Source organism: Physeter macrocephalus, chromosome 6, assembly GCF_002837175.3.
Source record: "Physeter macrocephalus isolate SW-GA chromosome 6, ASM283717v5, whole genome shotgun sequence".
Lineage (NCBI taxonomy): Eukaryota > Metazoa > Chordata > Mammalia > Artiodactyla > Physeteridae > Physeter > Physeter macrocephalus.
The window spans coordinates 69,646,449-69,656,173 of record NC_041219.1 but is presented as its reverse complement, the minus strand read 5'-3'; the positions used below and the strand labels follow the sequence as shown (position 1 = coordinate 69,656,173).

Below are 9,725 nucleotides of genomic sequence, written 5' to 3'. Positions count from 1 at the left end.
GTATCATCTTTAATTTCTTTCATCAGTGTCTTATAGTTTTCTGCATACAGGTCTTTTGTCTCCTTAGGTAGGTTTATTCCTAGGTATTTTATTCTTTTTGTTGCAATGGTAAATGGGAGTATGTCCTTAATTTCTCTTTCAGATTTTTCATCATTAGTGTGTAGGAATGCAAGAGATTTCTGTGCATTAATTTTGTATCCTGCTACTTTACCAAATTCATTGATTAGCTCTAGTAGTTTTCTGGTAGCATCTTTAGGATTCTCTATGTGTAGACATGCTTTTAGAAACTATCTTTTTCTCTCATAGAATCTGACTGATGGCATTCTCAGCCTGCTGTGTAAACTGTCTTCCTGGAGATTTCCTTTACCCAAATCCATCATTGTTATATGTTCTAATTACTAACAGATCTTTCTTACTACCTTAATTTTTTTTTTCATTTTATAGCATCTAAGTCTTAGTTCATGGGTGCAAATATTAATTAATAATTAATATTTCTAAACAAACTAATTATAGACTTTTAAGAGTTCTCTTCTGCCTCTTTAATGATCTTGTTTTTTTCTGAGTTCTTTCGTTCTTCCATTCTGTTCTCTGACTTTCGTGTTGGAGACTTTCCTTCAATGTCTTCTGATCTTGACTATCTGTTCTTGTTTGGAGACTGGAAGCTCTGTGCAGAGACTGGACCTATTGACAGGTGGGCTTCACTCTCAGTTGAAGAGAAGGTGGCAAGGTGGCTTTCTCTTGGGTGACTCCCAAGTGTCAAAATCTACAGGTCTCTCTCTTGGCCCTCCATTGACCTGGCTGCCAATACTGTATGAGTTGAAAAGAATCCCCAGTTTCCTGTGGGCTGGGCCAGGTATCATCTGGGCACACAGCCACTGTTCCTCCCTAGAGGCTGACACTACCTCTCCACTACACACAATGATAATTAGCCAGTGCAGGATTTTAGGGTTCAACCCACCTGCATGTTTCTGCTGCCCTATAATCTGAACAATAACCTTGTTGATTGTTCCAAGACACCCACCTTCTCCAGTATCTCCTGCCTTAAGAAATAGAGCACAACTACCTTTCAGAGCAATGCTTGGCAAGTTAGTTTATGTTCTGCTTTCCTTCTGTAAACTTTCTGTTTTCAGAAGTATTCCAGATGTGGGAATTGACTGAAGGTTTGACTTCTTTTCTTTTTTTAGGATAAATGTAGATATTTTAAAAAAACATCGTTTCTCTTATTTCTAGAGATTTGCTCTAGGAGGGGAGAGCTGGGCCCTTACCTTCCCTGATTCTATTCAGTTTGCATCTTGACTGGCAACCTGAAGCTGAACATTTTAATATTTTATTAATCACAATTCCTTTTTATTGTCTGTATTTTTGTCCATTTTCATGTCAATATACCCATATATTTAGACGATCATGTTGTCAGTATTAACATTCTATTTGTCATGTTGACTGAAAATATTTTTTGGAGTCATTTCCTTTTTTATTTCAGTTATCTTCTTTTTTGTGGTAATGAAATTTCACATCTTAACGTAATCAATTTTGTCAATATTTTCGTTTGTAGAAGATATTTTGTAAATGATAAGTTCACAGCTGTTTTCTTTAGTTTTTCTTGTTTTCTTTATGTAGACTTTAAATATTTATCTTACATATCTTGAAATTTTTAAAAATTTTCTTGTCAAGTATGAATCTGTTCCCCCTCAAATTTCTAAATTGTTAACTAGTTATCTTGAAGTTGTTTATTAACTAATTTTAAAAATTTCATCATTGTTTCTATTATCACATATTAAATTCATTTGTCAAATGTGCTATATTTCTGTACTTTGTGTTATATTTTTCTATTGTGTGCCCATATTCATTATATATTAATCACATCTATTTTTAATACTTTATTGACTGGTCAGTTTCATTTTTCTTCTTTTTCAATTATTATTTAATAGTTTTCCATTCATATAGTATACAACAATTCTGAGCTATTCTGAAGAATGAGGTAGATAAAAATAATAAAACATAATAAATAAGCTGGTTTTTTAACCATGCCAATAAAATTAGGAGTACAGTAAATCCAAGATGTGTGTTCATTTTCAAAGTTAAAACTCAAGGAAAGAAAACTACCTTCTTCAAGAATAATCAGTCAGGGCTTCCCTGGTGGTGCAGTGGTTAAGAATCTGCCTGCCAATGCAGGGGACACGGGTTTGAGCCCTGGTCTGGGAAGATCCCACATGCCACAGAGCAACTAAGCCCGTGAGCCACAACTACTGAGCCTGCGCGTCTGGAGCCTGTGCTCCGCAACGGGAGAGGCCGTGACAGTGAGAGGCCCGCGCACCGCGATGAAGAGTGGCCCCCACTCGCCGCAACTGGAGAAGGCCCTCGCACAGAAACAAAGACCCAACACAGCCAAAAATAAATAAATAAATTTATTTTTTAAAAAAAAGAACTTTACCACTAGATCAAAATCGAAACAGTAAATTCACCAACATTAACGTTCTAACTTTCCAATCTCTTTAAAAAAAAAAAAAGAATAATCAGTCAGCTTTAAGACAGGGAACACAAAATCAATTGTCTTGATTTTATTGGAGCTGTCTGTAATTCTCATTAGTATGTAGTCCACTACAAAAATAGGGAGAAGTTCCTTCAGCCAGAAGAGGCCTGTGGAATAGAAACCATTCTGCACAGCAATAAGGAGGGAATGGAAGCAAGAAAGGGAACAAGCAAAAGTGTACTAACTCTTCTAGGATGTTGATGGTGAAATGAGAGAACTAGAGGGTAGCTCTGGGAACACTCTGGGCTTATGTTGAATTTTCTTTTATTAAGTTAGAGCCATGTTTAGAAGATAGAAGGGAATAATTCAGTAGAGATGGAAAGGTTGATTGTTTTAAAGAGGGGAGACCCACTAGGGAGTGTGAAACAGCCTGTTTCACAGAGGAGAAGACTCAGAGAGGAAGAAGGAGCAAGGACAAAATTAGAAGATGTAAAGAAAGAGATGCTGAGGGAAAGATGCAGAGAGTTAGATAGCTTACACTGATGGTGTCGATCTTCTAAATAAGTATAGCCCCCGGACACCTGCATCAGAATCAGCAGGGAATGCTGGGTAAAAATGCAACTCCCTGTATCACTCTCATCAGAATCTAGGAATCTGTGATACAGGTTATTCTAACTAAAGTTTGAGAACCATAGTTCAGATGAAGTAGGAAGTTATCTGCAGGGTGTATCTACACGATTGGGAAAGTGTTAGTGAGCATCAAATATGGGCGGGCAATGGAGAGAATAAAAGAATTATTAAGCAGAGCCTATTGAAGTTGGGAAGCAGGAGTTTGTGTTGGAGAGGCTGGCCCAGCTCCAGAGTATGGATCAGTGTCTTCCATGCCTTCTGTTAGGGTAAAGTTATTGCACCTAAAAACCCTGTTGTCACTTCTCTGTCAGAGCCCAGGGAAAATTGCTAAGGCAGGCTGCTGGATCAACGACATGAAGAAAACTTGAGCAATTTCTCTTTCTTTGGGCTTAAGAAGAACATCTTTCTTGGCAGGCAGAGTTCATAACATTGATTGTGACATAAAATCCTGTGGATTTGTGTATTCAGAATTTCAGTTTCACATATTTCTGATGAGCCCTGTCAACCTGTCAGGCCAGACTTCCCTCTGCTGGTATTGGCTCAATTCCATTCTCAAATGCTGCTTCTTCACCTGCATGTAACCCAAGAAAGGTGACTTCCGTTTGTGAAAGAACAAGAAGTTGCAAGGCACTCACTGTCTGTCTTTTTTCACTTGAGCTACATCAGCAAACTCTTAACTGGTCTCCAGGCCACCAGCCTCTTCCTTCCCCAGATCACCAGAGTCACTTTTTTTGACACAGATTGACAACTAAACAAATGATGAAATATTTGTAATCCAGATAGTAAGTGCTCTAAGTACTCACTTCTGTGAAGGTTCTCAGTCATCACAGAGTTCAGCCCAAACAAATTAGAGACACAAGGGTTTTTGCTACATACCTCATCTCCCATCACTGCCTCAACAATCCCTGTCTCGCTCGTTCCAGGGACACAGAATCCTCATCATTGTTTCAGGACACTGCACCCTTGCCTATGACCAAAGTGTCCTTTATAGTTTAGTGGCTGTTCTTCCTGTTGTTCCCCTAAGGAGATGTATTTAGATGTCATCCCCTCTCTGTAGCTTTCTTGGAACCCGCTCTCTCTCCCAAGGCAGAATTATTTTTTCATCTGTATTCCATAGTAATTTATACAAATATCAATGGTTGTACTTAGAACATTATATTGTGCTCACTTATATTTTTGTTTCACAATTGGACTGGAATTTCCTGAGATCAGAAATTGGGTCATTAAAATTTTACTTCCTCAATGCCTGATGCATAGGATGTGTACCATTAATTTTAGCTGAATACATTTGAATCAGAGATCCTCTTTCTATGTCATCCAAACTGAAAGAACATAGGAAAGTGGAGTTCTTTGGAGCAAGCAATATGGGCAACTCTTAGCAGCATTTTATAATAGAGACAAGTCTTTCTTTTTCCATGTAATATTATAATATATCATTCACTGATTAAGCTGCACACTTATAGCATTTCAATGGTAAGAAGTATCTTAGAAGTGATTCCTTTGATTTGCAGATGAGAAAACCAGTCCTGTGCTTATGTCTACCACCCAAGTAGCTTTTATCAAAAGCCTATCCAACAACTAACAATCTTTGTGAATTCATGAGTATTGACTCATTTTTACATTCCAGGCAAGTAAATTCTAAAAGAGAACAAAATGTACAATGCATTTTAGTTCAGAGGGCATCTCATTAAAGAATCTTAACTGGGGCTTCCCTGGTGGCGCAGTGGTTGAGAGTCCGCCTGCCGATGCAGGGGATACGGGTTCGTGCCCCGGTCCGGGAAGATCCCACGTGCCGCGGAGCGGCTGGGCCGGTGAGCCAGGGCCGCTGAGCCTGCGCGTCCGGAGCCTGTGCTCCGCAACGGGAGAGGCCACAACAGTGAGAGGCCCGCGTACCACAAAAAAAAAAAAAAAAAAAAAAAAGAATCTTAACTGGAGTTTAAGATGTTGCGGTGGAGAAAAGTCAGGCTACTTGATGAGAGATAACTGGTAAGTTCAAGGTGGATTTTGAATACAAGAGAAGTGTTTTTCTTATTTTTTGCTGAGATGATATGAGCTATCAGGGCCATCAGAAGAATGGTAGAGTGGGTATTGATGAGTTTCTTTTCTCCAGGTTTAATTGAGCTTCTTCTTTTTGATAGGTTTCAGAACCTGCTGTGGTCCAGAAAGACGTTTGTGGACCACATGAAAGTGTATAACCACAGTTACATCTATATGCCTGCCTTTTCTATGAAGACGGGAACAGAGCCATCCCTCCGGGTTTATTACACACTGTCAGATGTTGGTGCCAATCAAACAGTGCTCTTTGCCAACCCCAACTTTCTGCGTAGCATTGGGAAGTTCTGGAAAAGTAGGGGAATTCATGCCAAGCGCCTGTCCACAGGACTCTTTCTGGTGAGCGCGGCCCTGGGCCTCTGTGAAGAGGTGGCCATCTATGGCTTCTGGCCCTTCTCTGTGAATATGCATGAACAACCCATCAGCCACCACTACTATGATAATGTCCTGCCCTTTTCTGGCTTCCATGCCATGCCGGAGGAATTTCTCCAACTCTGGTATCTTCATAAAATTGGTGCACTGAGGATGCAGTTAGACCCATGTGAGGACACTTCACTCCCACCCACTTCCTAGGGACTGTGGGAAAAGAAAGGACTGAGCCAGGGTATTTTTGCTAGGTTTTCTACGTGACTCCAAAAGGGAATGGTCAGGTCGTTTCATGGATTTGCGCGGGCCACTTGGAAAAAACGACAACAAAAACTCAAGGGGACCTCTACTTTTACTGTTGGCTGGAAGGACAAAAAAAGAAGTGAAATGTCCTATGAAATCTTTTATAGCACATGGTGGTTGTGCAACTAGTAACATGCTGATGAAATGATGTTGGTAAAGCACATTTTCATGGTTCAAATAGAGATGGTACAGTTCACAAACAAGACAAAACTCTAGTTGTTGAAGCCGAGGAATTAATCAAGGTATAGTAAATGAAATGCCAGGGTAAAAGTGTTAGTGATTATCAACATGAACTGGCTTAATTAAAAAAAAACTATCTTATTATGACTAATATTAGAACTATAGGTTTTTAAAAAAATTATTATTTATTTTTGCCTTATTTAAGGGCGGTGAGTAGGTGATGGGGTAGATTTTAAAAATCCCTTACTGAATAATATGGATCCAAAATGCTACAGCTGATTATTGTGATTTGTTGAACCAAGTCTGTGTTAACTAGAGTTCCTTTCCCTTCCATTAAAAAAATGTTAAATAAGAATGACCTCCTCCCCTTTTGTCAGGTCTACTTAGACAATGTGAAGCATTGTTGAATTTAGTCTGGGTTGATTCATTGTCAGGATGAAGAGCCACTTTCCCTCCTCAGAATTTAGGGCATTAACTCAATTTTAGGTGTGCTTTATGTAACCTGTTTGCATTATTATTATTTTAGTGCAAAAAACTGCAAATGTGAGTGCATTATTTATTTGCAAATTGCCAGAATTGTCTTCATAATTTAATGTTTGGAGATGAAGTAAAGCACAATGACGTAAAGCTTAGTCTCTGGAAGATAGATTGGAAGGCATATCCTTTTCTATCTACCATGGTATGTTCCCTCCAAGATAAAGAATGTGGATGCACACATAAAAGAATGCATATATTTGTGTACCCTCATACATAGTTTCACACACACACACTGTTAAACAAAGCTCATTCCTGTGTGATTATGAAAGCTGAACCCACATGACCTGGGATGGCAAAAATCTGTAACTGGTATTGGAGAGCTACAAATGCATTATGTACTACCTACTACACTTTGATATGAGAGAAGCCAGCTTACTGCATGCTGCTGTAATGCTCAAACCAGTATGAGATGCAAGGCTTACCCTCAGATCACTCCAAATGAGCAGAACTGGGTTAGTCAATGTGACTCTTCCCAACATCTCATGAGTAAGTCCTGTGTTAAGCGTGGTCATCAAGGCATGGTTCACACCAGTAAAGGGATGTGAATTAGTAGCTGTTTATTCCCTTAGTAACAGGTAGGACTGCTTAGAAGGCTTGTTACCTCAGCTTCGACACAACTGCACGCAAACTCTGTTGACAGATTACAAGCAGTCAGATGTGTTTACGTGTAAGAGAAAGGTAAAAGAAACCTCACATGGTCTTTGTGCTTTGGGATGCCTTAATCTAAAAGGAGACAGTAGAAATCACTAACTTTATTTTTAAGTGTCACCAAAATGTAGGTAAACTGTACCCAAAAGTTCTGCTTCATTTTTAATGGTAGAGACTTAGTATACAATATAGACTAAAACAGTTAAACAGGTGGCAGTTTTTGGTGGGTTAATTTAAAAGATACCAAGATAACAAAGCCCTTGGAAAAATTCTACATCATTAGAATAGCCAATTTCTAAATATGATTGAATATTGAGGTTATTATAGAGATCAGCAGTTAAAATACGGCTGGTTGACATAACACAGATTCTGTTGATACTTAGAAAGTTAAGAATTTGAGAGTATTGATTCTCTGCAGATCTCATTTGCTCTTTTGATCCTCTTTGGCAGCAAAAATGTAATGAGAATGTACTATGAGGGAGTTGCATTAAATATTCGCTGTGTGTACAACCCTGAATATATTTCCTCTTTTGAGCTATTGTTATTACTTAATAACTACCTTAAAAAGGAATATATTTTTAGCTATATGTTTCATCAAAATATAAAAGGCCTAACAAAAAACATACATAAAAGTTAATAAAATATGCATCACTCAGATTAGTGCTTTAATTATTTAAATTGTTCAGATGTAACTAATGAGCTCCATAGAACCCATGTGTCACAGTTCCATTGGAGATGCCTTCTGGAAATTTTACATCTTATGATTCCTGGGCTAGGTTTATGCAGTAGATTTGTACAGTGGTTAGTCTATACATTTGGGGTTTCTGAAACGCAAAACAGAAATGGCCCAAATCGATAAAGTGTAATTAGATCAGGGCTTCTTAATGGGGTGATTCCCCTCCCCCATCTGGTGACACTTGGCAATGTCTGGAGACATTTTTGATTGTCATGATTTGGAGGGTGCTGCCAGCATCTAGTGGAGAGAGGCCCGGGATCCTGCTAATCATCCTACAATGCACAGAGCAGTGCCCCCTGCCCCCTCAACAAAGAATTCCCCACTTGAAAATGCCAATAGTGCCAAAGCTGAGAAACCCTGGATTAGACCAAAGTGATATTTTGATTGTTCCATATTGTCTTCAGTTAAGGATACACACGCATGCTCACATCATTCAAAGTAGGACTACAATTTAATGAGAATGTTTTCTTATAGTAGGTTACAGTTTGGCATTATTTTATAGTGATAATCCTTAGGTATGCCATACATATTCCCTTTTCTGTGGTTAGATAGATGTATCTAAACCTAGGAGTTTTGAGTGTCTGTGTGTGTGTACGTGTGTGTAGCATAAAGTTATATATATATATATATCCATCTTTATTGAAATATGTGTTTTCCTAAGTGAGGGTCTTTCTAGAATTATCTTTCAGAGTACTCTGGCATACTCTATTACTCTTAAGAAGTTGAATTCTTTTTTATTTTTTTCATATTTACTGGAGTATAATTGCTTTACAATGTTGTGTTAGTTTCTGCTGTACAACAGAATGAATCAGCTATACATACACGTATATCCCCATATCTCCTCCCTCTTGCGTCTCCCTCCCACCCTCCCTATCCCACCCCTCTAGGTCATCACAAAGCACCGAGCTGATCTCCCTGTGCTATGCAGCTGCTTCCCACTAGCTATTCATTTTACATTTGGTAGTGTATACATGTCAGTGCTACTCTCTCACTTCGTGCCAGCTTCCCCTCCCACCCACCCCGCCCCGTGTCCTCAGGTCTGTTCTCTATGTATGCGTCTTTATTCCTGCCCTGCCACTAGGTTCATCAGTACCATTTTTTTAGATTCCATATATATGCATTAGCATACTGTATTTGTTTTTCTCTTTCTGACTTACTTCACTCTGTATGACAGACTCTAAATCCATCCACCTCACTACAAATAACTCAATTTCGTTCCTTTTCATGGCTGAGTAATATTCCATTGTATATATGTGCCACATCAAGAAGTTGAATTTAAACTCCCATTATTTTATTTTGTTTATTTGAAATTGAGACCTTCAGAATTGGACCTCTTTCTTTGTCAAATTTGGTTGATTACATTTTAATATTACTGACCCTTAAGATGCAGCTCAGAAGAGATTCAAGTTATGGCAGACACATTTAATATGAAAGTATTTCATCATTTTTGATGCATCTGCTAAGAGAAGGTGTCACCCTCTGACGTCAGTGTAATTTTAAAATTGCTTTTTAGTGACAAAAATTAGGTTGCTCCATGGGGATAAAAGAGGGGTTGAAGAGACTGAAAATGAGTACCTGATGCGAATTTTTATTTTTATTAGCGCCAACTGGAGAATTGCACGGATGTATCATGAGTAAGGATGACCTCTGTTTGATTTTAATTAGACTTTGGTCAAATGCGGATGGCTAAAGGATTAAGTCATTCCATAACAAAGAAAAGTAATTTTTTATACGAAAGATTTTTATATGGAAGAGGACACTGGACACATATGCTTTATAGAGAGTATTTGACCAAGTTTATAC

The 9,725-nt window shown here is 38.5% G+C and overlaps 1 protein-coding gene across 1 annotated transcript in view; it reads left to right on the top strand.

Annotated features, from left to right (window-relative positions):
• Positions 1-8,688, top strand: part of ST8SIA1 (ST8 alpha-N-acetyl-neuraminide alpha-2,8-sialyltransferase 1) — a 166,324-nt gene extending 157,636 nt beyond the window's left edge. Inside the window, exon 5 of the mRNA XM_024129335.3 lies at positions 5,239-8,688. Coding sequence (XP_023985103.1) covers positions 5,239-5,725 — 487 coding nt within the window. The 3' untranslated portion in view covers positions 5,726-8,688. The remainder of the gene's footprint in view (positions 1-5,238) is intronic.
• The last annotated feature ends 1,037 nt before the right edge of the window (positions 8,689-9,725 follow it).